The following is a 27,181-nucleotide window of genomic DNA, read 5'->3' as shown; positions in this document are numbered from 1 at the left end:
AAAATTCTGTACTTACAGTTCACAGTTTAGGGTATATAATCTGTTTAATACCTGTTTAATATGTTCGAGCTATTTGCCGCAAGTTTGATTTGTTTTCCCAATAGAGGAGTGCCGGCGGGCCCAGCCTCGTCGTGGCATATGCCTTCTCTAACCTGGTCCCCTAGTTTACGGGACCAACCTCAAGACCTAGGGAGATCTGACTCCATTTTTGGAGGCAGGCTCATCCAGGTGATGAGACCTGAAGTCCCTCCCTCTAGGCGCAGGAGCCGTCCTCGGGGGCCCCCGAGGCGAGCTCTTGTCTTCCCTTTTTTCCCCTACCTTTTTTTACTTTGCATATGTTGCACAGTACTTAATTTATTTTGCTCTTTCCCCCATGTAGCTTTCCCAGTATGTTCAACCTCTCCCCACCCCCTCCCCCCCCCAACCACACTCCTAAGACTCAAGGATCCAAGGGTCACGCTCCAGACGCGGGCAGAAAAAGACAAAGCTAAGACCACTTCGGGCATTGATAACAGTAAGTACCCATCATACGACACATCGTACCTCCTCCCTATTGCACAATGGCATTAAACTTAATCTCACACAACGTTAAAGGCTTTAATAGCCCAATTAAAAGAAGACTAGCCTTCTCTGATTATAGACGAAAACAGGCTGAAATATTGCTCCTCCAGGAGACACACTTTAGTAAAAACAATACACCTAAATTCCTAGACAAGGGCTTCTCCCAGTTCTATACAGCTTCGGCGCCCACCAAAAAAGGCGGTGTAGCTATACTCTTTAGCAATAAAACTCCATTCGTAGCCAAAACAGTGAAAAAAGACGCGGAAGGACGTTTTCTAATCCTTGTAGGTACTATACACGAACAACATATCACCTTAGCATCCTTATATGCCCCATGTGTACAAGATGCTGCATTCTTCAATAAATTTTTCCGAATTCTGCGCTCAATATCCCAAGGCAGCATAATCCTCGCAGGTGATTTCAATATAGTAATACAAGCTTCCCTAGATAGATCAGGGGGAAAGGACTCAGACAACAAAAAAGCTCACTCCTCCCTACTTAAAAACCTAAAAGACAACCAATTAATGGACATTTGGAGAGAGACACATCCGACGAGTAAGGATTATACTTTTTACTCCCATCCACACACAACATATAGCAGAATCGACTACTTCTTCATTTCGGGTCAACTGGTCCCTATGGTCGCTCGTTCTGAGATCCATGATATTTCATGGTCCGACCATGCACCTATAGAGCTACGGTGCACTAAAATTCAGGCCTTTAGACCAGGGGCGAACTGGAAACTAAATGAATCAATCCTAAAGATACCTGCACTCTGTGATGCTATAGGTCAAGATATTGATCAATTCTTTAAACTTAACACAGGCTCTGTGGAATCCCATATTACTCTTTGGGAAGCTCACAAAGCTACACTGAGGGGTTTACTAATCAGCATCACCGCTAAAAGAAAACGGGAGAGAGACGCTAAAATTATTATTCTCCAAGACAAACTCCACTCTCTACTAGTATCTCACAAGTCTCACCCAAACAAACAAACACTTCAGACATTAAAAGATACCAAAATTGAACTAAACATGTTATTAACTTCCAGGGCCGACAACTCACTAAGCTGGTCAAAGAGGAAGTTTTATGAAAAAGCTAACAGGCCGGATACGATGCTAGCCCGCGCGCTAAAAGATAGACAATCTAAGTTTAATATCCAAGCTTTACGCTTAAAATCTGACATCCACACATCCAACCCCCAAAAGATAGTAGAAGAATTTGGCTCTTTCTATGGCTCCTTATATGATGGGAAGAAAGTGGCACATAACAGCAAAACGAGCAAGGCTCTAAGAGATTTCTTAGCCAGCTCAAAACTAGAGAGATTAACAGAGAGCGAAAGCAACAAGCTGTGTACTGACTTCACATTGGAAGAAGTGTCACAGGCTATCAAAGAACTCAAATCTTCAAAGGCACCAGGTCCGGATGGCTTTTCAGGGCTCTACTATAAGAAATTCTCAGAATTACTTGCCCCAAGGCTGCTCCACATGTTCAACGCTATCTTAGCGGGAGCCCCAATCCCCGGAGATATGCTGCGGGCGTCTATATCTCTCATACATAAGCCTGGGAAAGATCCGTTGCATTGTACAAGTTATAGACCTATATCATTAATCAATACGGATATCAAATTATTCGCTAAACTCCTGGCCAACAGATTGAGTACAATCCTACCCAGACTAATACACCCAGATCAAGTCGGCTTCATAAAAGGAAGGCAGGCAGCGGATAATACCCGACGATTTATTGATCTGCTAGAATTGGCAAATAAAAATAACACCCAAAGTATGCTATTAAGTCTGGATGCAGAAAAAGCCTTTGATAGGATTGACTGGCCATATCTTAAGGAAACGCTCGCAGCATTTGGATTCGGGGATCAGGTGAGCAGAGCAATTATGTCTCTATACTCAGGCCCAACAGCCAAGGTTATACATCAGGGTTTCCCCTCTCTCCCATTCCAGATTCAGAGCGGCACGAGACAGGGGTGCCCTTTATCCCCTCTCCTGTTTGCCCTATGTATTGAACCTCTGGCGGCACACATCCGAGACAACCCAGATATCTCAGGGTTAAACGTATATTCACAAACTCATAAGGCGGCCCTGTACGCAGATGATATCTTATTAATAATTTCAAAGCCCCTCACTTCCCTCCCAAACCTATTTGACCTACTTGACAGATTTTCCAAAGTCTCTGGATTCAAAATCAACCAATCCAAATCAGAAGCTCTAAACATTAATCTCCCTAGTCACACCGAGAAATTGTTAAAGCTCAACTTCCAGTTTAATTGGCAAAAGAAATCCATAAAATACCTAGGTATTCAAATTACAAAAAACGCTAAAAATATCTATTCCGCAAATTATCCCAACCTAATTCGTTCCTTAAAAAAAGACCTCTCCAGATGGGCCTCCAAGCAAATTTCATGGATAGGTAGGATACATAGCATCAAAATGAACCTACTACCCCGTATCCTATACCTCTTCCAAACCCTGCCAGTGCCACTCAGACTAAAGGATATACTCTCACTTCAGTCTGAAATATCCAAATTCATCTGGAAGGGGAAAAAACCGAGAGTCAATAAAATAAATATGAAAAGATCTGTGTTAGCGGGAGGCTTGGCGGTACCCTGCCTGTTATCGTATTATAAAGCGGCTCAATTAAGTCATATTATACAATGGCACTCCGACCCTAAATTGAAAAGATGGGTGGAGTTGGAAGGTGCTGCTAGTTCCCCATTGGACCTTAGCAGTTTAATTTGGCTACCTAAAAACTCAAGAAAACACATAGATCTGCCGCTCACCTCAATGACTAACTCGTTGTCGATCTGGGAAGCTTCCAAAATTAAGAACTCTCTTACATCAGTTAACTCCCTAATGTCCCCCATATGGAATAATCCGAGGTTCGCACCTGGTCTAATAGGCAGTAATTGTTCAGTATGGAGATCAAAAGGATACAATAGGATCAAGGACCTAGAGGGTTTTGATCTTAAAATTAAAACATTCGAACACATCAGATCAGAACAAAATATCCCCCACTCAGAATTCTTTAAATATCTCCAGATAAGAGCATTCTACAACAAATTGGCCCCATACCCCCCCCTGACTAAATTCGAAAAGCTCTGTCGGGCAGAAACCGACACTAAGGGACTTATATCAACGATATATAAAGAAGTAGTCGATCTCTCAGCATCACACCAACACACCCCTGCTTTTAGAAACCACTGGGAGACGGACCTAGGAGAGATTCTAGAGGAGGACGATTGGAACACCATATTTTTAGCCACAGCCAAAAGCTCTATTTGCACCACACTAAAGGAGAACGCATATAAAGTACTCATGAGGTGGTACCTCACCCCACTCAAATTATCTAAGTTCGTGCCAGGTTCCTCCCCCCTATGCCCCAAACAGTGCGGAGGAACGGCCGACTTGTTACATATGCTGTGGTCTTGCCCACGAATAGCCCAAATATGGGACAAGATTAGAAATTGGATACAGAGGATTTTTGACCTCACTATTCCCCCAGATCCTTGGCTGTTCCTCCTGAACAGACCTCTAAAAGATCTAACAAAATCCCAAAATAAATTAATTTCTCATTTTGCAATTGCAACGAGGTGTGAGATCGCAGCACTATGGAAACGCCCCGACATACCAAACATCCCAAAGATTCGGAATCGATTATGGTTTATCTGCCAGATGGAAAAGTTAACGAGTCTGGTTAACGACACTGGTGACAATTATCTAAACGTCTGGCTGCCTTGGTTAGCAAAGACAGACATCCCCGGGGTTGAGCGTAACACAATTTGGCATTGATAATGGTAGATGCGTTCTCCTGTAGGAGTGAGCGATTTCAAAGATCCCGTTCTATCTTATATACTTCAACACTCAGGCACCAGCTTACTCATTCTACGACTGACAACTGGAGTATCTCTCGTGACCCGGCGATACCAACATCTAGTAATCAATTACCTCCTTTCCCTATCCCCCCTGCCATTCCCTAACCTTCCTCCCCCTTCCCCACCTTCCCCCCCCCCTTTTTTTTTTTTTTTCCCCCCCCTCTTTTCCCCCCTCAACCCCGGTTCAACCCCATTTTCCACGGCTCAGTAGGGCGCGAAAAGTCGTGGAACCCCCACTTTATATACAGCACAATGTTTCAAAGATTGTATTTATTTTACTAAGATGCACAAAGTAACTATGTAATGTATGTTTTATTGTATTTCTTACGCAAAAAAATATTTCAATAAAATACAAGTTATAAAAAAAAAAAAGCAGGGGTCCCAGTACCGATGCCTGAGGTACTCCACTCACGACTTTATCCAAACCTGAAAAAGTTACATTTATGAGAGCCCTCTGTTGTCTATCCCATATTAAACCTTCAAGTAGCTTCCCCACTATTGAAGTCAGGCTTACAGGTCTGTAATTCCCCGTTTGTGATCTAGCTCCCTTTTTAAATATAGGCACCACATCTGCTTTACGCCAATCTGTGGTACTGAGCCTGTAGAAATGGAGTCTTTGAATATTAAATTTAATGGTTTGGTTATTACTGAACTTAACTCCTTGAGAACTTTTGGATGTATGCCATCGGGGCCTGTACCTTATTTACTTAAATTTTTTCAAGCCGCCCATGAACTTCTTCCTAGGTTAACCAATTGTTCATTAATATAGAGTTGTGGTGTCCTCCTGGGGCACTACAATTGAAATTGATTCTTCCCTGGTAAACACAGAGGCAAAGAATTTGTTTAATAGCTCTGCTTTTGCCTTATCTCCAATAATCTGCCTGCCCATCTCACACTGAAAGGCTCCTATCTTTTCTTTTCTCATTTTTTTTTGTTATTAAGGTACTTAAATAACTTTTTAGGGTTGATCTTACTTTCTATTGCAACCCATTTTTTCATTATCCATTTTTGCTAATTTAATTGCCCTTTTGCAATTTTTGTTTCATTCCTTATAATTCTGAGGAATATTGAGGTAGAACCCTCAATTGCTAGTGCTACAGAGCATTTGAACCACTTGTGAAAATAAATAAATACTGCATCCGGATCACTTGTTATAATGAAAAGCTGTGTGGAGCTGTGTGTATTAACCCCTAGTTGGAACACTGTCTGGCTAGGATAAAAAGGGGTGTCTGGGGGAAGTCCTGAGACCCACCCAGACCCCTTATATAAATCCAGCAACTATGTGATCCAGTGAACCTGGGGAAGCTCCCACTTTCAAATAATAATCATGATGTACTCACATAAGTCCATTTTCCATCCGGATCTGTGTGCTCCTTGCTGTGTATGGATGCAAACAAAATCACCCTTGCCGAGGGGGAAGGTGGATCAGCAGGCACGACTGTGCAGGAAAGAGTTGCAAAAGGCTGGACTGGGCTATAAAAATACTTTATTGAAACATGGATTTAAAAACCAAGAGGAGGGGAACAAACCCCTGCGCCTAACGCGTTTCACCCAGTATGGGCTTTCTCAAAGACTTATAATTCTGATATGATGTCTCCGTCCCTTCTGACTTCAAGAATCTAAACGCCTGCCTCTTCTTTTCCATTTCCTCCCCTACCTGTTTATTTAGCCACATTGGTTTTGACTTATTTCTTTTATACTTATTACCCAAGGGAATACACTGATACATAAGTGTGCTCTTCTAAAAATGTTTTAAAGACTGTGTAACCGTGGATTTATCCCTGTTCAGGAAATGTGCCTCTAATCCAGCAGTGTGGTGGTTAACTGCTGATAGTCAATTAACCAACACCACCTGGCTGATTAGGTTTATTAGAAAATCCGGCCTTTGAGGCAGGAAGGGAGATTCTCCTGAGTCTCACAAATTGTGGGACTGACCATAGGAATAGATGTCCTGAGCCTGCCAGAAGAAATTGCACGCTGCCTGCAAGACACAGGGGAAAGCACCTCTAAACCTGAATGCTGATATAGCCTGAGGAAAAAGGCAGCAACACAGGAACAGAGAAGACTTTCCCTCCAACTACAAGAAACAGATAAGACTTTCTTTATAAAACTTTTTGTATATCTGCACATACCAAGATATATGTTTGGGGCTGGGAGACATGCTAATCTAAAGGGAGTTGTGGACTGCACAGGTTTCACTAGAAATACTCCCAAGTGGAACAGAAGCTTTGTTTGACCCCTTATTTGCATATCTTTGGATGATTTTCTTATGTTTAAGAAACAGGCGCAATAAAAGCCTTATTTAATTTCACCTTAAAAAAGGCTCCATTGCATACCTCTGTGCACGTCCTCCTACATATAGTGTCAGAATTGGGACTGAGGTTGCCCTTGAAGTTAAAAGGGGCCCTGGAGATTGCCTGTGAAATTTTTTTTGTGTGCTTTTTGCCTACAAACAGCTTGAGCAACATAAACAAAGATCTCATGCAGCAGAGACCAGAGTTAAAGGGATACACACCCAGGCAGGAAATCTACACTGCACTGAAACCCACAAAACCACAGATAGACTCTTTTCCCCGATTCCAAGAGGAGAGAGAGACTGTGCTGAAGCAGGTAAACCTTATTTGCCTATCACAATAAAGTGTAATATGGTCATTGAAATAGGGGTTTTGCCTTCCAGCCGTAGCCAGGGTTCAAGAAGTAAGTTAGCCCTTAAAAGGGATAGGCGTTTGTTGTTTTCAAATGTTTCGCTGAAGCAATGAATACAGATGGTGACCCACGAGCGGTACTGATTCTGCAAGTAAAGGCTGCCACACCGCGTAGGACTACCAGATGTGAATGGAGTATATGCAGAAAAGTGTGAAAATTGATGCAAGACTGTGCTGAAGCAGGGGAATTTTCAGTAAACAAGTGCTGAGGGTAAAATTGCCCTACTGGGGAAAAAGGAATTGCTGAGCTATGTAAAAGGTATCCCAAAGCCAATTGCTGAGTGTTAAGTTGCCCTGCCGGGAGTGAAAGAAATATTCCACTGCAAAGAATATAAAATTCTGCAAGTATGTCTGTCTATGTATCTTTAGAGTAAAACAGGCACCCAAAGTGTGAAGAGTGAATGCCATAATACCCAAAGTTGAGACTGAAAATTACTGAACTCAAGCAGAAAACCACATTATTTGGCTGAAGCGGAGGAATTGCACCTAGCACGTAAATGGTGTAAAGCAAACAGAAGTTTTTACCTAGCAACTGCACATCCAGTACACCTAATGAGAGAGAATGCGTGCACAGTACTGCTGATATTGTAAAACTTACCCAAGGAAAGAAAAAAAAAGTCTACAGAGATGCCTGTGAGAGCTACGACCTCTACAAGCAAAATATACCCACCTGTCGGACTACCACAATTGGGGGTTCTAGCAAATACAGTGGCAACAGCTGCAATAGCGCCTCCTGAGGTCAGGAAGAAAAATTACACCTGATAGCCCCAAAACGGAGGACAAGTTGCAGCGTTCCTGTAATGAACCCTACCCCACGGAAGAGTGGCCCTTCCAGTCCAATAAAGAGGAAGACATCTCTTACGGGGAACCCGAACCGAGTCACACCCACAAAACACCCCAAGAATGGTGGGGGGTGCCTGAACTCACCACGAACCGAAAAGACCGCTCTCTATGATGACGAATATGATTGGCAGGAGAAAGAGCGGGAACAGCAGATCACCAAATATTTCTGTCAGCTAAAGCAACTGCAAGAAAAGCCTGGCGTATATAATGAAGCTGCTGAAGTATCAAATAAAGAAGGAGACCCCAGTATTCCTGATGGGATGGAGTCATCCAAAACAAAAAGGCGGAAAAAGAAAAGCGGCTCTTCACGTACCGTGGAAGGAACAGAGACGTCCGCAGATCCCGCGGAGAAAAAGGGGGACCGAGATGCCCTGCAGCCTAGAGAAAATGGAGGATTCGTCATGCGGATGACTGAATATCCAGAGGGCACAAGGCAGAAGTCGGGTAACCCAAAGAAGTGTCTGTCCGGTGCCAACAGTGAGGAACCCTCAATCAACCATCCCAGGGAAGCGGAGCCGGAACCAGTGAGTGACGATCCCTTGACCAGCCCTGAAGACGCCCTGAAAATTGCCAGGCGTGACTGTGATCTGCTCCGGGAACAATTGAAATTTGAGAGGGAAGATAATGCTGAGCTACAGTAGATGATGCTCGCAATGTACTCTGAATCTGGAACAGAATTGAATGATCTCAAGTCCGAGCTAAATGCTGCAAACACTAATAATGCCACCATGGCAGAAAAGCTTAGCCAATCCGATAAAATGATGGCTAAGCTGAAGCGGAAGTATGAGGATGCACTGAAGGAGATTACAGTCTTTCAGCAAGAGGTTCACGGTCTTCACCTAGAACTGAATGCCTAACAACAAGAGGTCAACAGTGTCCGGACAGAGGTGGACGTATCCCAGAAGGAGGTTCATACACTCCGCGCAGCACTGGATGCCTCACAGCATGAGATCAACAGCGGCCACAAAAAACTGGAAGTCTCCAGAAAGGAACTACACAGTCTCGCTGAGGAGCTGGACAATTCTAAAGAAACTATTATCAATCTTAATACAGATCTCAAAGTCTCTCAGAAGGAGCTTCAGACCCTCAACCTAGAGAAGGAAATCTCACGCCAGGAGATTGTCATTCTCAAAGCAGATGAGCGTAAATGGAAGGAGGACTGCAAGGAGGCCCTGAATAGTACAGAGACTGAAAAAGGAGAACATTTAAGATTAAAAAGAGAAAACTTAAAACTGAAAGAAGAAAATTCTCATTTGACAGACTACGTCAAGGAAAAGAATGAAAAGCTGCAAGAGCTTAAAGAATTAAATAAACTTTTGGAAGATGAGAAGTTTGAAGCAGAGCACCGACTGCAGAACCAACTGCAAGGTCTGCGTACGCACCTCCAGAAGGCCGAGGAGAAGCAGCAAACTCTGCAGAAAGACAATCTGCAGGCTGCTAAAGAAGTACAAGTGCTGCAGGAATGTCTGATTACCCAGTATGTCCCCGCAAAGCAGCATGAGAAACTGAAGGCTACCCTGAGCATCACCAAAGCATCGCTAGAGGCCAAGCTTAGAACCCAGGTGACTCGGCACAAAAGGGAGCACAAGAAGGTCCAGAAACTGAGAAAGTAACTGTGGCCCGAGCAAAGAAATTCACAGTGCTTCACAATACAATGAAAATGTGGAAGCAAGCTCAGAGAAAGCAAAGTGTGCAGATAAATTCCCTGAGAAGAGACTTGCAAGACCCACTCAAAAAACAGGGATCTCTCACGGATGAGATTACAGTTCTACAAGGACAAGTATTGACCCTGACTAAGCGTCAGTATCCCACAGCCACAAAAACCCATGAAGACAAGGGTACAGTGAAAGCTGGGAATACCGCTCGTCTGAAAAACAAGGTTGCAAAATTTGAACCACCTAAACAAGCACTAGCAAAACCTTCAGCCACCCAACAGGCAACACAAAAAGGTACACGTGCTGAATCAAAACCAGAAGAATCCTTAGCTGATGAAGCTGAAAAGATGGGACATTCTCTGGAAGTGTATGTGGAATTGCAACTCAATCCCAAAGAAGCTGAACTAGCAACTCCATTGAGTGGAAAAAGTGCAGAGAGACAGCTTCAAGAGCGGAAAACTCAAAGGGCTGTTTTTAAACGCTCTGCAACTGTTGCTATACAGTCTGCCTACAATAAGACAAGCACCCGACGCGAGGGAAATCTCATGACCGCGCACGCGGTAAAAAGACTATACCTGGAAAAAGTCCTCCTCGAGCGACTAAGGAGTGCTGATCTCAAGCACCTTCGGGAGGAGACACGAAAAAACTGGAGAAAGGGCTCCAATCCCAGTGGGACTGAGGGTTCTCTTCCTCCATCCACTCTCATTCAAGTCACAGATATATCTCGAAAGAGTGGAAGGATGGGCTTTGGCCGTGGCAAGCCTGAGCTTCCCACAAACAGGGGAGGTATGTAACGGGATTTATCCCTGTTCAGGAAATGTGCCTCTAATCCAGCAGTGTGGTGGTAAACTGTTGATGGTCAATTAACCAACACCACCTGGCTGATTAGGTTTATTGAGTCTCACAAATTGTGGGACTGACCATAGGAACAGATGTCTTGAGCCTGCCAGAAGAAATTGCACGCTGCCTGCAAGACACAGGGGAAAGCACCTCTAAACCTGAATGCTGATATAGCCTGAGGAAAAAGGCAGCAACTCAGGAACAGAGAAGACTTTCCCTCCAACTACAAGAAACAGATAAGACTTTCCTTTATAAGACTTTTTGTATATCTGCACATATCAAGATATATGTTTGGGGCTGGGAGACATGCTAATCTAAAGGGAGTTGTGGACTGCATAGGTTTCACTAGAAATACTCCCAATTGGAACAGAAGCTTTGTTTGACCCCTTATTTGCATATCTTTGGATGATTTTCTTATGTTTAAGAAACAGGCGCAATAAAAGCCTTATTTAATTTCACCTTAAAAAAGTCTCCATTGCATACCTCTGCGCACGTCCTCCTACAGACTGCCCATTTATCTTCTACATTTTCCCTGCAAAAACATCATTAAACTTTTTCTTTAAGCCAGTGGTTCCCAAACTAGTGCGCCGTGGCTTGGCTAGAGGGGCACCGCGATTTCAACCGGACAGACCGGTAATTCTGATGCCTGTCCAGTTGAAAATGATTACAATGTTTGTGGGCGGCCATCGGCAAGCCAAGCGGTGGGCAGGTGAACGCGTCTGGGGGGGCGAGCACGTGGGGAGTCGAGCGCGTGTGGGGGGGGGGGGCTAGCGCGGAAGGTGCAAGCTGGTATGCTGTAGCTAACCTGAGGACAGTGGCCGGGCGCTGTCTGTCGAGTGAAGGAGAGAACAACGGAGGCGAAGCCAGATTCAGAGTCAGAGACGTCTGCTGGAAATAAGGTAAGGACTATTTTTTTTCTTTGGGGGGGTTGGGGCGTGGGGGCCAGCCTGGGGAGATTAAAATGATGGGGGGGGGGATAAGATGGGGCGTGGGGGCCAGCCTGCCAGCCTGGGGAGATTAAAATGATGGGGCATGGGGGCCACCATCCAGCCTGGGGAGATAAAAATGATGGGGGGGGTTGAGGGAGGGGGGCAGGATTGAGGTGAGGAGATAATGGGTGTGTGTCTGAGTGAGTGTGTGTGTGTGTCTGAGAGAGTGTGTGTGTGTGTGATTTACCCCCCCTGTTCCGATTTCTGCCCCCCCCGCCCCGATTTCTCCCCACCCCCCCGCTCTGATTTCTCCCCCCTTTACTCTGATGGCCCCCTGTGTATTTGAGAGTGTCTGTGAGAGTGTCTGTGAGAGTGTCTGTGAGAGTGTCTGTGAGAGTGTCTGTGAGAGTGAGCGTGAGAGTGAGCGTGAGAGTGAGCGTGAGAGTGAGAGTGAGAGTGAGAGAGAGTGAGCGTGAGAGAGAGTGAGTGAGCGTGAAAGAGTGTGAGAGTGAGAGAGAGAGAGAGTGTGTGTGTGTGTGTGAGTATGTGCGTGAGAGTGTGTGTGTGCATGAGTGTGAGTGTGTGTGTGTGTGTGCGTGAGTGTGTGTGTGTGCGTGAGAGTGTGTGTGTGTGTGCGTGAGAGTGTGTGTGTGTGAGAGTGTGTGCGTGAGAGAGTGTGTGTGCGTGAGTGTGTGTGCGTGAGTGTGTGTGCGTGAGTGCGTGTGTGTGTGTGCGTGAGTGTTTGTGTGTGTGTGCGTGAGAGAGTGTGTGTGTGTGTGTGTGAGAGAGTGTGAGTGTGTGAGAGAGAGAGAGAGTGTGTGAGTGTGTGAGAGAGAGAGAGAGAGAGAGAGACAGAGTATGTGTGAGAGAGAGTGTGTAGGTATGTATATACAACTTTGTTTTCACTTTGGGCGCCGTGGAAAAATCTTGATCGCCTTTGGGAGCCTTGAACCGAAAAAGTTTGGGAACCACTGCTTTAAGCAATAGAAAGAGGATACCCGCTCAGCCACTATTATAGAATGATCAGGGTACACTAGGGGAAATAACGTACAAACAAGTATGTAGAAGCCAGGGCCCTAGCAACACTCCAACGAGGGAGAGTAGGCACTGGGAAAACAGCCCCTGTAACATGCACTCAGTAATAGAAAAACGAATAAGGTAGCGCTAGTTTCTAAAACAGAATGGCTGGTTACCTATGATATAACTCTGACCCCAGGTCAAAAAGATGGAGTGGAAAGAGTGTTATATCCCTGGCGCTCAGCACATATATCAACACATAAATAAAGGATATATACAACCAGAATTGATGGCACTGGTAGATCCAATGGAGTATTCCACGTGTTGATGATCAAACATGGAATGAAAATAAATGAAATAACATAGCATAATACTGTATGATAAACAAATCAAATAAACCCACATACACAAAATCACAATACAAACAACAAATGCTGAGAACAGACAGGTGACTGGTAGTTATAAAATACACATTTAATAAAACACAATATAGAAAACGCAAATATTATTGCTAAGAAAGAGAATGAATAGGTTCCATTAATACACTCCTGCTGTAGGAGAGTCCGATAAACGCCGATATTGGCTCACTGATTGAGCAATCCTGTTCTGAAGCAGTGATGTTCTGAAAACCTGTCCTGTTGGTGGCCTTTGAGGACTGGAGTTGCCATCCCTGCCTTAGAGTGACCTGTTGAATGTACAGAGATATTGCTCCATGTTTAGCCTCCTTATAACTTAGCTATTTTCAAGTTGGTGTGCTATTTGTTGTAAACACTAGATAGAATTTTTTATTAACCCCTTTAGGGCTGGTTTCCCTGTCACTAGAAAGGTTACATCGCTGAATTTAGCGTTTGAGCAAAACGACAACACAAAACTCAGTTGTTGAGTGTCACAGAGTATATAAAATCATATTCTTCTTTGATCATTTTCTTTTTCTCCACAAAGAAAACAAACAATAGAGATATCTCCAGGACATTAAAGTCATGGTCACTATACAGTAGGGCCCCTCTTCTCGGCGTTCCGCTTCTCAGCTTTCCGCTAATATGGCCTGCAGCAGAACACGAGAGAGACACTTGCTGTGATAGATCACATTGCTGGGTGTTATGTCCTGGCTCTCTTTACCTGCACGGCTCTGCAGTAACTCGCCATCATGAGGTCACCATGACAAAAACAGCAGCCCCGGGATGTCCCGCTGTGCACTGGGCAACCTTCACCTGCGGTACCACCACAAATATCTTCCGCCAGGTCTAGTTATACACCGGAGCTCCAGCTTCGGCAAAGAAGACCGAAACCAACTTCCAATGAGTGTTAGCGCAGAATTGCTTTCACAGTAAGCCGCAGAGCGTGAATCTTCGCTTCTGAGTAGAGATGATGCATGAGTATGGGAGTCAAAAGGCTATGTTCCGCTTATCAGCGGGGGTCTTGCACCTCCCCCGCCTACTGTACAAACGTCTGTAGCAAAATAAGTATTCCAGTGAAACCATTATGCTATACAGTCTAATAAAGTATAATGTGAAGATCAGGTTTTCATTAAAGTCAGTTAAAAACAGACACTGAGTTTCGTCTTTTTATGAGCTGCACATGTTTTGTGATAACTCAGAACAGTGTAACTTCTCAGACGTGCAGTTACACACATGCTCAATTGTAAGTCTTTGGGACATCTTCTTTGTGCAATAAACCGTTTGTCAAACATCTGTAGCTCACTTCCCCTCCTCAGCTGACTCGCATGCGGATGCTCCTGACACGCTGTACATACCACATTTCAAGGAAAACAAACATTTCGAGAAACCCACAAAAGGTAAGAATTAAAACAAATGTTTTATGAAGAGTGACAATATTTGGGGCTTACTTAAGTCAAGTACGTTTACAAATACGCTACGTGAAAAAATGCGCTATTGCTGGTTTTAGCTTGGCATCTGGCTGTTGCATTTACCCATTATTAACCCACGTTAATTAAAGTACGACAAAAAAACCTAGAGAAGGGAAGAAGGGTAACTCCGGAAAGCGTCCCAATATAAAATTTTGACAGTGCAATAAGGGGAGCGAAATCACTTAAGACCAAAATAAACTAAGGACAGTATCTTGTTTAATATATTACATGTAGGGAGTTAGGTACCGTTTAAAAAAGCAGTCCAAGTTGCCATTTTTTTATTTTTTATTTTTCCCCCCTTTAATATGTACATCAATACAATCCATACAATGATACCCTATTTCCTCAATTGTCAGATGCCATCAATTCTAAGACGCACCCTTGACTTAATAAAAAAAATTGGGGGGAAAACCCCCACTATATTAAATGTGCGGAACTTATTTTTAACTAGCAGACAATAGCATACATTTATCTACACTACATGTATCTACACTAGACTGCACTACTTTATGCTGCAGCCACGCTGCCACTGAGCGTGCTTGGCGAGATAACTTCAGTGATACCCAATAAGTACGGCGGCGCTCGGCGAAGGGGGGGGGAAGGGGGAGAGAATGGAGGGAAGGGGGAGAGAATGGAGGGAAGGGGGAGGGAGAGAATGTAGGTAAGGGGGGAGGGAGAGAATTGAGGGAGTGGGGGAGGGAGAGAATGGAGGGGGAGGTAGAGAGTGAAGGGGGGAGGGAGAGAATGGAGGGAAGGGGGATGGAGAGAATGGAAGGAAGGGGGGAGGGAGAGAATGGAGGGACACACACATACAGACACACACACACACACACACAGAGACACACACAGAGACACACACACACATACAGACATACAGAGAGACACATACACACACACACACACACACACACACACACACATACAGAGAGACACAGAGACACACAGACGTCTTGAAGGAATGGGAGAGGCAGTCAGCGGTTTTAGCCCACCTCCCCAGCAATGCAAGATATTTGCAACACTTTCCTGTTTCTGATAATTTGTTGCAAATGTTCCCAGCAGTTTGAGCTGCAAACTGTAACAATAGATAATGTTACCTAAGTAATATAAGAATACATGCGGCATTACACTGATTAAAGGATTGATTGAAACGGAATAGCATCTATTTAGTGAACGCGGGGTCCCCGGATTGAAATGAATGGGGTTCAACTCCAGACAAACCCTGCTTCAAACGTGTATTAAAAAATGAAAGGAAAAAAAAGGGCTTGGATTGCCTCTTTAAAACCCTTTAAAAATGGCGTTGAGTTGAATAAAAAAAAAACAAAATTGGAAGTATTATCTAATACTAAAAAACTGATTTTTTTTAAAACACATAGGAAATTGCATTGATTGCACCTTTAAAGTAGGCCTAATGGTTATGCACTATCATTAGCCAAACAGATGCATATGAAGTATGAGAATAAGTATGGAAGTGATAAGCATGAATTTCAGAGGACCCAGAGAAATGAAAGGCATGTTACTGTCTAAAAGGACAGTAAGGCTATGGCTCCAGTGTCTGCGCTGCACGCGCGCCTGCAAGGCTGGCGGTGCGGGTAGCCGAGTCCCCCGGTCTGCAGTGAGCTGCAGGGGGTAAGACAGAGGGGGGCGTGATGGGGCGCGGCCATGACATCACCCGGCAGGTTCGCCCTCATTGGCTGAACTGCCGGGGGGCGTGGCCTAGCGCTCCGTCACTAGAGCTGATCACAATTTCCCTGTCTGCCCGGAAAACGGAGCGCGCAGCGTGGCAGCCGCCCCTCGCAGCAGGCCCAGCCCCATTGAGGGGCGGCTCTTGTCCCCGCAGCTCCCGCCATAGCGAGCGCTGCAGTAGCCAGTGGGGACCTTGCCTAAGGATGATTGAATCCTAAGGATACCAGTTAGAGTTAAGTACCTTTTCAGGATTCATAGAATGGGAAAAATAGCTCCTCTGGAAATGGTTCTTCTACATAATTGTGTGCTATATATAAATATTAGGAAGAAATTAAAACCGTATGAACTATTTATTTATTTATTTACAGGGATTGATCTAGAAAATGTGCTGAAATCGAGCTCTCCAATTCGCATGTATTCTTCTTTATTCTGTGAATTACTCTTTGTTAGTAACCAACATGAGTAAAGCAGAAGAAACGAATGTTCCCAAGCCAGTAAGACTCATTACCGCAGCTTGTAGCAACATGGGAATCGGAAGGAATGGGAATTTGCCATGGAATTTACCGTAAGTATTGCATTGCATCGTATTTTTAATTACATAGCACCAACGTAGTGAGCGTTTTAATTCTTTATTTATTTATAAAAAATGTTTTACCAAAAAGTAATACGTTGAGAGTTACCTTCCGTTTTCAAGTATGTCCTGGGCACGGCACGGAGGTATGATGACAATACATGGTTACGTTAAATGACATACATTCAATTCACAGATATTTCAAGAGCGTTAGAGATAAGGTATGATTATGGGCATATATATAACAGTTACAGACCAGATTAAAATGTGAGACAGCTAATGTTATGAAATTACTTAAACTGGAGGCATTTTTGAGAGTCTCTGGTAGATTGTTCCAGTTGTGCGGTGCATGGTAAGCGGATAAGCGACCGGATTCCTTGTTGAACCTTGGGACTGTGAACAGTCGTTTGGAGTCAGATCTCAGATGATAAGTGCTGGGTGTGGTAGCGGTGAGGAGCTTATTCAGGTAGGCGGGTTTCTTACCTAGAAATTATTTGATGGTGAGACAGGAAATTTTTACTTTGCGTCTGCACTCAAGGGATGGCCAATCTAGTTCTTGGAGCATTTCACAGTGATGTGTGTTGTAATTACATTGCAGGACAAAGTTGCATATTGAGTTGTAGAGGGTGTCTAGTTTGCCAAGGTGTTTATGGGATGCCGTGCCATATACTATGTCCCCATAGTCTATCATTGGCATTCGTATCTGGTGTGTGTGTATGTGTGTGTGTGTGTATATATATATTAAAAAAAACAAAAAAACAAATCAGCGCTGGAAATGGCACTAAGTAAATCAATAAGTGATAATAATATAATAATATAGTGTAAAGAATATCAGGCACTGGTCAGGAGAATGTAACATAGGATGCATCTCTAAAGAGATATGTCTATCCTAAAGAATTGAAAAAAAGAAAAAAGCGCAATCCCATGTAGCTGTTAAAAATATAGGGAAAATTTAATAAAGGCAATGAAGGTTGGTTACTGATAGTATAAATGACACAAATACAGAAATAGCATGACAATAAAACAATATATCAATATACATATGAATACAAAATAGAGGAACAAATAAATGTCCAAAACAGTGTCCAAAAAATGTCCAGAAATTGTATTGTGAGGGATTAGCACTCGATTGAAATAAATAACTGATTGCCCGACAAGATGGTGATTGAAGCAACAGTGGGGAGTAGCGAGACTCTGATATATAACAAATGTGAAGGTAGATATAGCCGTGAGTAGCTGTGGGATGTTTCTTGTAAATAGGGTCCAAGGGAAAGGCAGAGGGGGGTAAGGGAACGGTCTCACCAGATGAGTGTAAACGTGATGAACCTGGTGAGACCATTCCCTTACCCCCCTCTGCCTTTCCCTTGGACCTTATTTACAAGAAACATCCCACAGCTTCTTTTTTCAATATATATATATATATATATATATATATATATATATATATATATATATATATATATATATATATAAATAACATAAAAAGGAAGAGTGCCCCCTCCATAGTGTAAAACAATTTAATAATTTAATGAAGCATAAATAGAGTTAAAAGGATAAGAGATACACTGACAATAATAATAATATTAAAAAGGTCGCAGAATCCGTATCAGCTCAAGCATACCAGCTGACGTATAGTAACCAGAGATTGGGAGATCCAAGGATTCAATGTTAACCAGGAGGAGAATGGTGCTGTATCGGCATCTGTAAAAGCTCCACCCTGTTCAGGATTCACAGCACTCTGCTTGGTTATGGCGTTCACTTCATACGGTGCCCAGTGGATAGGCTGCACCCCTTTTCCAGCATCACAGAGTGCTGTTACCAAAAAGACATCCTGACTAGGACTACCCAACACGTTTCGTCGCGTAATGCGACTTCATCAGGGGTATACCCTCTTGTGGTTGGACAGTAAATGGTTGTCAATGGAAATGAATCAACACATAGTGAGTGCAATAATACATAAAAAAATATATACTTTATATACAGTACAGTATATACTCTTCACTAAGGCCACTTAAAATATATTTATTATTCACATATATATTTTTCTACAAGAAATATTTACCTGTTTATTTTCTACCTGTTTTTTTGCACTATTTTTACTCCAGTTTTGTAGCTGGGAGACTTTAGTAAACACCCCCCTTTTTGTCTACTTCCTTTCTTTTTTTTAATATTTATTTTGACACCATAAAAAACATATTAAATGGGATCAACAACAAAATGACACGGTCAGTGACTTGACCTACCGTAATACCAATTTTCGTTATTTTTAAGACAACCTGGAGCTCAAGTTAATGTCCCAGTTTATTAAAATACTGAATATTTCCATGGTATTTCCATTACACAGAGGGAGAGTGGGCTGCTGGAGCGGCCAGTGGTTGGGGGCCACGCGTGAAACACCACAAGGGCCGCCCGTTGCCCACTAATGCTCTAGATTATGAGCAGTTCAACCCTGTAATTATCGCTGGGTGCAAAGAAGTTAGTAAATCTCCTCCCTTAGCTTCAGTGTATCAAGATATTTGTTGTGGAATTAAGAAGTTTCATAAACTGGTATCATAAAGAAAATAAAGGTTAATTAGTATCAATGATGCATTTTTCAAGGGCTTGCTGGTGTATACGTTTTTAACATTTATTCTTTCATGATAATACATATAAATAGTTAATAAAAAAAAAACCATAGGAAATAATGTGTGAAAATATGGTTTGCTTTCTGCCGTACTGTAGCAGGTCTACCCCGTGGACTCAAGGCTGCCTCCCGGGAGGTCCCTTTCAGGTTCAATGTGCTGGACAGGATAGCTGGACAGACGTCTGGAGACAAGTGAATAATTTAGACACACACAGTATCGTTCTCATTCACTGTCTGCTTTAATGGGCATATGCATCAGTTCTTATAGCCCTTTCGGGGCGTTGTCACATATATGTAATTCATTCAGGTTGCCAAGTTGCCATGTACACTTAACAGAAGTCAGTTGTCCTTAACAATGCCATATTTCTTTCAGTTACCCCCCAGCCCAGCTGTTGTTGCTATAATTATCCTTAACAATGCCATATTCCTTTCAGTTTAAACCCAGCCCAGCTGTCGTTGCTATAGTTATCCTTAACATTGCCATTTTCTCTCAGCTAACCCCCAGTTGCCGTGGCTATCGTACTTTGCTGAAAGCACAGTTTGAATATTTTAGGATTCCAGTCAAACAGGATATATGGGGCTTGATCTCAGCAGGGAGCAACTGTATTAGAAGTGACGTCTGGTCTCTGTGTTAAAACAGAGTTCCCATACTTTTTCCCTACAGCTATATACATTGTACCTGAGCTGACAAAAATGGAGCATATATTCTTAAACATACTGTATAAACATAGGACCCCTACCAAAATATACATTAACAATGTGTAATTTACCTTTGATGCAGGAAAGAATTCAGATATTTCTTAGACAAAATAACTTCAGTCACACAACCTGGTAAGTTATAAATTACAACATTGTAAAAGTTTCAAATGTATCAGTGAATTTTAATATTATATAATTTCCTCAGCATCAAGTTTGACATAGCAAAATTGTATTTGCACAATACATTGTATTGTAATACAAATTGCAATATTTTGGAGTGGCTCCATTCAAAACAATGTAATGCTCTCAAAATTGTGAGGGGAAATTGTGTTCATCGTTATCTGTAAGGACTACAAATATGATGGACTACAAACATGGCTGCCAGGGTCACCAATTTAATGTTGCTGCTTTTCTACTGGTCGTCAAGAAAGCCTCGACCCTGGCAGCCATATTGTTTTCCAGTTTACCCGGTGAATCCCTCCTCCACCCCAGGCTTACCTCTCCAGAACCAGAAAATCCCCAGACATTGGGGAACCCCCAATAAGCTGTGGTGGACCCCCCCTGCAGATACATAAATATATATATATATATACACACCATACGATACTGGTTGCAACACGACATCAAGGGACAGCACGCCGGTAAGTAGATCATACATTTTCTATATTTGATAGAAGACACAAAAAACGATGTTTCGGTCCTCCAGTGGGGCCTTTCTCAAGGTGGCTTTGTGATCTGATCATGCAGCAAATCTTCCTCATAGGGATAAATCTGCAGCTTCTCCCATAATGACCTACTGTATATTGAAAGGGAGCTTACTATGATGTGCTTTAAAGCACATTCAAACTGTATCATTCATTTGTTGTTTGTATTAACTTATGTGCAGAGGAATCTGCATGAATTTCTCTTAAATTGTGCATTGTACATTGTATTACATTGTACAGATACGGAGAGGCATACATACATATATGGTGTTTCCCCCCCCTTTATTGTCTGATGGGTCTGCAATGTAATAATAATTTGCGATGGTTTGCAACTTATTCTGGCACAAAAGTGGATTAAATATGGAAATGCCCTCCTGTATTGACATCTGTCTTAGCATTCACCCACAGTTCATAGCGCTATGAAGACATGAGCTGTTGAACCTTGTTTTCCATAGAATTTATGCCATTGCTACAGTGCACAAATATATTATATTACCCTAACGCTATTGATTATTCTGTATGCAGGCAAGAAAAATGTAATTGTGTGGGGTCGACGATCATTTGAATCATTCGAGGAGAGCATGTTACCCCTTCCAAACACTGTCATTGCTCTTTTGAGCAGAGAGCTAAGGTATCTACCTGATCAACACCTGCACAGAGACAAAAATAACTCCCACTAAAAATAGCTTGGTGATTCTACCTCAAAAATATTGTTCCAGGGCCGCTGACATGGGGGGGGGGGAGGAGGGGACGAGCAAGGACAAGTGTTTCACCTACACCGGGACTATACCTAATGCCACCCAGGCCCATACCCCCCCCCCCCTTTCCCGGGGACAACACCTAATCCTCCCAGGACGATACCCTTTTGTGGGCCTGTACCTTACCAGACCCATCTACCTCCAGGGCACATACGTAATCCCAGCCACCCACCCACCATGCCTATACCCTTCACGGCCCATATATAACCCCCCATGCCCATACTTCCACCCCTTTCCCCAGGTCCATAGCTAATGACCATGCCTATACCCTTCACGGCCCATATATAACCCCCATGCCCATACTCCCACCCCTTTCCCCAGGTTCACAGCTAATAACCATGCCTATACCCTTCAGAGCCCATATTTAGAGTGACCAGATTTTCAAAAGTAGAAACTGGGACATATTAAAAATAATAATTATAAAACAAATTACATAATTTAAAAATAAATATTGTAATAGTATTTGTCTAATAGTGTCCCCATTTATGCTGTATTATTATTATATTTCCATTTTCCTAACGTAGCACAAACTTTCGAGTTTAGAAAAATGACGGTTCGTTTTATATTAATACATCGTTTTAATTTGAGTTTACCAATGTATTTGATATGCTTACTCTTTGATATGATCGATCACATAAAAACATGCAGTGTTTATTTTTATGGGTTTAAGAGTATTAAGTGAATCCAAGAAGGCAACAGCTAAAAAAAAAACCCCAGGACATTTGAACGATTTTGAGAACATTTTCGGGACACCGGGACGTTTAATGAAAATCTGGGACAGTCCTAGCTAAACCGGGACTTATGTTCACCCTACCCATAACTAATCTCCCACACAATAGACCCATACGAGCCCATACCTAAATCCCCCACCCACCAGGCAGATGGGACAGTTTCAAGCGTCCTTATGGGTTAACGTAGCTGATCCGGCATTAACTTCCCGTACCAGCGCTTGATGAATCTGCCCCTACGTTCAAAGAAAATTTAAATGTATTACTTCTATAGGGAAATTCTATGCATGTTGTTGTTGTCCCATAAAATAATGATTCTGTCTAGTCTCGCCCCCCATAGTGTGCATATAACTGGTAACATCATTGTGTTACAGTGCTATTTGTGACTATGTTTGGGTCAATGTATGGAATAGAATTGCATGTATGAGAGGCAGCAGAACTGGCTTGGAAAGTCTTGGCGACCCGGTGCAAACTGTGAGTGCTGGTCCTCTTACGCCCCCCGGAGTCCTTCCTGTGGGGCAGTTGTGGTGGCGCTGAAAGGAGACCACCTGCGGCAGCCTTACACTGAAGCTGGGCTCCCTCCACCACCGCCGCCGGAACCACTCCACAGGTGGCATCCCGGGGGAGAGCACGGGGCATCTCCAAGCGAGGGGCCCGATGCAGTCACACCGATTGCACCGCCATCAAGCCGCCCCTATGTAATCAATGCATTAACCGAATAAAAATTATGAGACAACTTCCACAAGGTCATCTAATTGGTTTTGAATATTAATCTGATAATGTAGTAATTGACATTCACACTTTCAAATAATGCATATGCTACTGTTGCATTTACCACATAACATTAACATGTACAACAGTGTCATATAACCTATTGATAATACGGAATACTGTGTTAATATTATATCTAGTTTAGTGCCAAAGCATGTAACGTATATATGCCGCGACGAAGAAGAAGTAATAAAACTCGCCTCAGTTCCACCACTCAGGGACGAAATTGAGACCATATGGATTGTAGGAGGTGTTCAGTCCTACAAAGTAAGTACAAAGCACTGCCGTTTTGATATTACGGGCTGGGAAGTTCTGATAGAGAAATGGGTCACAAGAACTTCTAGGCATAGAATTTGTAATAAGTGGGGGCAAGTGCTTGGAAACTCCATTCTTTTGAATTCCACTAGGAGGAAGACGTCTAACAGCATATTAAATTGGGGCCACGGAGACTTAATAGAGCTCTAAAAAAATGAACTTGTAATTAACTACCCAAAAAAACCTGAAAGCAAAATCTATGCTTTTGACATGGTTAGACATGGCTAGGGAAGCCAATTAGACTTAAAGGAACAGTTTTCTTCTCCCCCAAACACACACCTTTTTTTAAATGGATGGGAAGCAGTGGGTCTTCTGAGCTGAATCACGATAATTTCAGCCAGGGGGAACCCCTGGTTTCCAAGATACTGTATATACTTTGGAAAGGTGCCACCGGTCCTTCCTTGTGTTTAAATCACCCGTCACGTGGGCCAATAGGAATCTGCAACTTCCTATTGGCCGACGTGATACAGGATATCTAAGCCTCCATTCTGTTGCCCTGGAAGGATTACATACCGGTGCTACCTTCGGTGGTAAGTATCTCAGGATCCATGGAAGGGTTACATACCGGTGCTACTTTCGGTGGTAAGTATCTCAGGATCCATGGAAGGGTTAGATCTGCGGATCCCATGCTTCCTATCCATGTAAACAAAGGGGTAAGGTGAACTGTCCCTTTAAATTATTTTAATAAAAGGTTCTCTGGTTGGCTATGTGAGCTGCACCTTTAATATCTCAGATTTATATGGGTCCATTAAATAGGTATTTGTTGTCTTCTCCTATAGACCTTCTCTTGATGTTCTTTATATTCACAGGCAATGATGCAGCATCCGTGGTGTGATCAGATATACTTCACTAAAATCATGGCACGTTTTGACTGCGACACCTTTTTCCCAGATTTTGACCGAGAGGTTTTTAAATTGATGGAAGAGTAAGTTATATTTATTTATTCTTCACAAAATAAACATGTTAATAATGCCAAAGGTAGTATGTAACAATATCACTCATTCAGTAATATAAGGTTAACTTTTCTGTCGGCAGAATATTGCTTTGCAGTGGCGGGCGCCATTGGCGGCACAGCCATTAAAATATGGCCATTATAATATTGACAAAAGACACTTTGGGGCTGATTCAATAGAGTCTGAAAAGGCTGTGCAGGCGGTTATGGGGCCCAGACTCCCAATGACATCAGCCTTAACTACTATGGCTTTCATTAATGTCCTTTGTAGAATAGATTTGGAACGTGAAAACGGTTTGGTGGGTAGAACCAGTATGAAGTATGGTAGGAGCTAGGTCAGAGGTTAGTTTGCAAAGTTGGCATGTCCTCTATTAGGAGCCACATCTCTCACTTGAGCATCTCTGAGGATTGGCCTAGACTGGAGTCCGTAGTCCCTATTTAATGTACTGCGAAGCAGGGTCATGCACAGCTAACAATGCACTAACTTCCATTCAAGTGAATGGAAATGACTCCATCTTTAGCCATGCATTACCCTACTGTTCATTATATTGAAATGGGGGATGTGAAAGAAATGGAAATGACTGTGGAACTTTGTTGATTTGGGAAGCAGCAGGCCATGCTTGTTCAACATTCTCCCAGATCACTGTGCAATGTATATTACTTAGAGACTACACGTTGGATCTAAATCCACTTTATGGTAACACAAGAGCAGTTGAGTTACCATGAGTCTGACCATTGACAACTAAGTAATGGTAACCTTATTTTGTATTGAAAATGCTTTATGCTTTATGCTGTCACATATATCCCACACCATGTCCCATTTCACTGATTGTACAGAGTAGGTTACAAAACACCAAAAAGTTACAATATATTAGGTGGTAACAGCAGGTCAGGTTTTCAGGATATCCCTGCTTCAGCACAGGTGGCCCAAACAGTCCCTGCTTCAGCACAGGTGGCTCAATCTGTCCCTGCTTAAGCATAGGTGGTCCAGAGGCTCAGTGGAATGCTGGGATATCCTGAAAACCTGACCTGTTGGGGGGGTGGGGGGCTTGACGATTGGAATTGAGCACCACTGGTCTCTAAGGCAGAGGAGCGCTGCGGGGGGGGGGGGGGGTTACAGAGGCCCCGCGCACGCTTCCCGAAGACATTTAAATTAATGCCGGGGGAGCTGCAGGGCCTCTGTAAACATTACTTACCTTGATTCAGACGCTCCTGGTGACGTGTCGCCATGGCAACACGGTGTCAAATGACGCTGTGGAGTCATGTGACATCACGTTGCCATGACAACGGGATGTCATGATGCCAGGACGTCTGAATCAAGGTAAGAGGGGGGGGGGGGGCACGTGAGGAGAGGGGAAAAGCCAGCAGGGGGGTGCAGGGGAAAAAGATTGTGCCCCCCTGCTGTAAGGCATGCAGCAGATAAAAAGAGATGGAATCATTGCAATAATGTAGCTATAGTAATGCAGCAGTTAATTTAGGTTAAGTGTTCTTTTGAAGAAATGCTTGTGGCAGAAATGAGTTTAAGAGAGGGAACGGTGTCTCAATTAAATAATGAAGGTAATGAGAGAGGAACGCATGTAAATATAGATCAGTTTGTCACTTGTTAAAAAAAAATCTGCTGGTGGGTCAAGTTGTTAGCAGAGAACAAAAATAATGCTTTGATTTGGAGAAAACAGTGGATTAGAACAGGGGTGCTCGACTGAGCCTCTGATTGAGCCACCTGTGCTGAAGCAGGGATATCCTGAAAACCTGACCTGTTGGGATGACTTGAAGCAGGGGATCTGGGGCGCTGAACAGCATTAATTTCAGCGCCGTGGACTCCCTGCGTCGGGAGTGGGTTCTATTATCTCTGCGCAGTTTAAATGTCACGTGTCACGTGGGCCAATAAGAAGCTGCAAAGAATGATGTCACCGCTATATTGTTAGACCCGAGTAGCCCCATCTGGGCTCCGGCAAGCGCTTGATTTTAAAATTTCCTAAAGACCTACACTTCCGCGCGCTTGCGGAAGCGTAGGCGAGCCCCTACTAAAGCCGCTCTCATTGCGGCTGTAGGGGCTCACTGGTAAGTACCAGCGCGCCTCAGAAAAAAGTGTTGCCAGTACTGCCTCTTTAAGAGAAATCTATGATCCTACCAATCAGCGACAATGCTGACATTTCCAGACATTACCTGATATTATATGGTAGTGATATGTTTTAGTCTAATGTCTCTAAAATTTAATATTTTGTGCAGATTTCTGTATTTGGTTATTCCCAAATAAGTCTGTCAGAACCACGCTGGATTTAATCATGTTTTGTCATATATGTGTAACATATTGTTACAAATTGCATGGCTAACTGAGGATTTCTACTTCTCAGGTATCCTGGAGTTCCCTCTGGAATTCAGGAAGAAAATGGGATCAAATATGTATTTCAAGTCTTTCAAAGAGATGTAAATGTCCAAAGCCAATAAAATTCATAGTAACATGTTCAACTAGGCCAGGTGTCGGCAACGTGCGTCTCCCGAGCCGCATGCGGCTCTTTCCGTTCCTACTTGTGGCTCTCTGTATGTTGCCGACCCCTAGCTGCTCTCTCTCCCTCACTATCCTGCCGTTGACTGTGGGTGAGCCCGGACGGCACTGGTCGGGCCTCTTTTGCCAACGGGCCCGACGTCTCCCCAGCTGCTTGCCTGCCTCTCTCCTGTACTGTCCCACGCCGGGCTCGCATGCTGGTCAGGTCACATCACTAGACAGTGATATCATCTTCCTCAGCAAATGCAAAAAGGAGCATCTGATCCCAAAAATTACTCTTCCTCAAAAACCCATTTCCGAACCCATACAACACAAACTTCTCCCAACATCTGTGCACCAGGAGCTCTGAAAGATTAAGGAACCATCTGATTAGCATCTGTTACAGCAGCAGGAGAAAGACAAAGGTGACAATCGACAGTATTCTGCACACACAAGAAATACACACAGACACACGGAGAGGACTCCTAACATTCCATGAAACATTCCTGAAGGGTCTAAATAGCATCAAGGAAAAGAAACTTCACAGACTGAGGCTAAGAATGAGATACTCTCCAGAAGCCAGCACAAC

At 43.3% G+C, this 27,181-nt stretch overlaps 1 protein-coding gene across 6 annotated transcripts in view; it reads left to right on the top strand.

Annotated features, from left to right (window-relative positions):
• LOC142496018 (dihydrofolate reductase-like) overlaps positions 1-26,580 on the top strand; it is a 33,144-nt gene extending 6,564 nt beyond the window's left edge. Inside the window, exons 2-9 of one of the 6 annotated variants that reach the window (XM_075602248.1) lie at positions 380-514; positions 14,151-14,231; positions 16,437-16,551; positions 19,962-20,011; positions 21,109-21,214; positions 22,981-23,107; positions 23,965-24,080; positions 26,462-26,580. In XM_075602248.1, the coding sequence (XP_075458363.1) occupies positions 16,445-16,551; positions 19,962-20,011; positions 21,109-21,214; positions 22,981-23,107; positions 23,965-24,080; positions 26,462-26,555 (600 nt within the window). In that variant the 5' untranslated portion in view covers positions 380-514; positions 14,151-14,231; positions 16,437-16,444 and the 3' untranslated portion in view covers positions 26,556-26,580. Of the gene's footprint in view, positions 1-379; positions 515-14,132; positions 14,232-16,436; positions 16,552-19,961; positions 20,012-21,108; positions 21,215-22,980; positions 23,108-23,964; positions 24,081-26,461 lie in introns of all 6 variants that reach the window. The other 5 variants (XM_075602246.1, XM_075602247.1, XM_075602245.1 and 2 more) reach the window with 5 other exon arrangements.
• Positions 26,581-27,181: the final 601 nt, after the last annotated feature.

The sequence above is a fragment of the Ascaphus truei genome, chromosome 5 (assembly GCF_040206685.1).
Source record: "Ascaphus truei isolate aAscTru1 chromosome 5, aAscTru1.hap1, whole genome shotgun sequence".
NCBI lineage: Eukaryota > Metazoa > Chordata > Amphibia > Anura > Ascaphidae > Ascaphus > Ascaphus truei.
The sequence above is the reverse complement of the archived record's forward strand: the minus strand, read 5'-3'. Positions and strand labels throughout refer to the sequence as shown.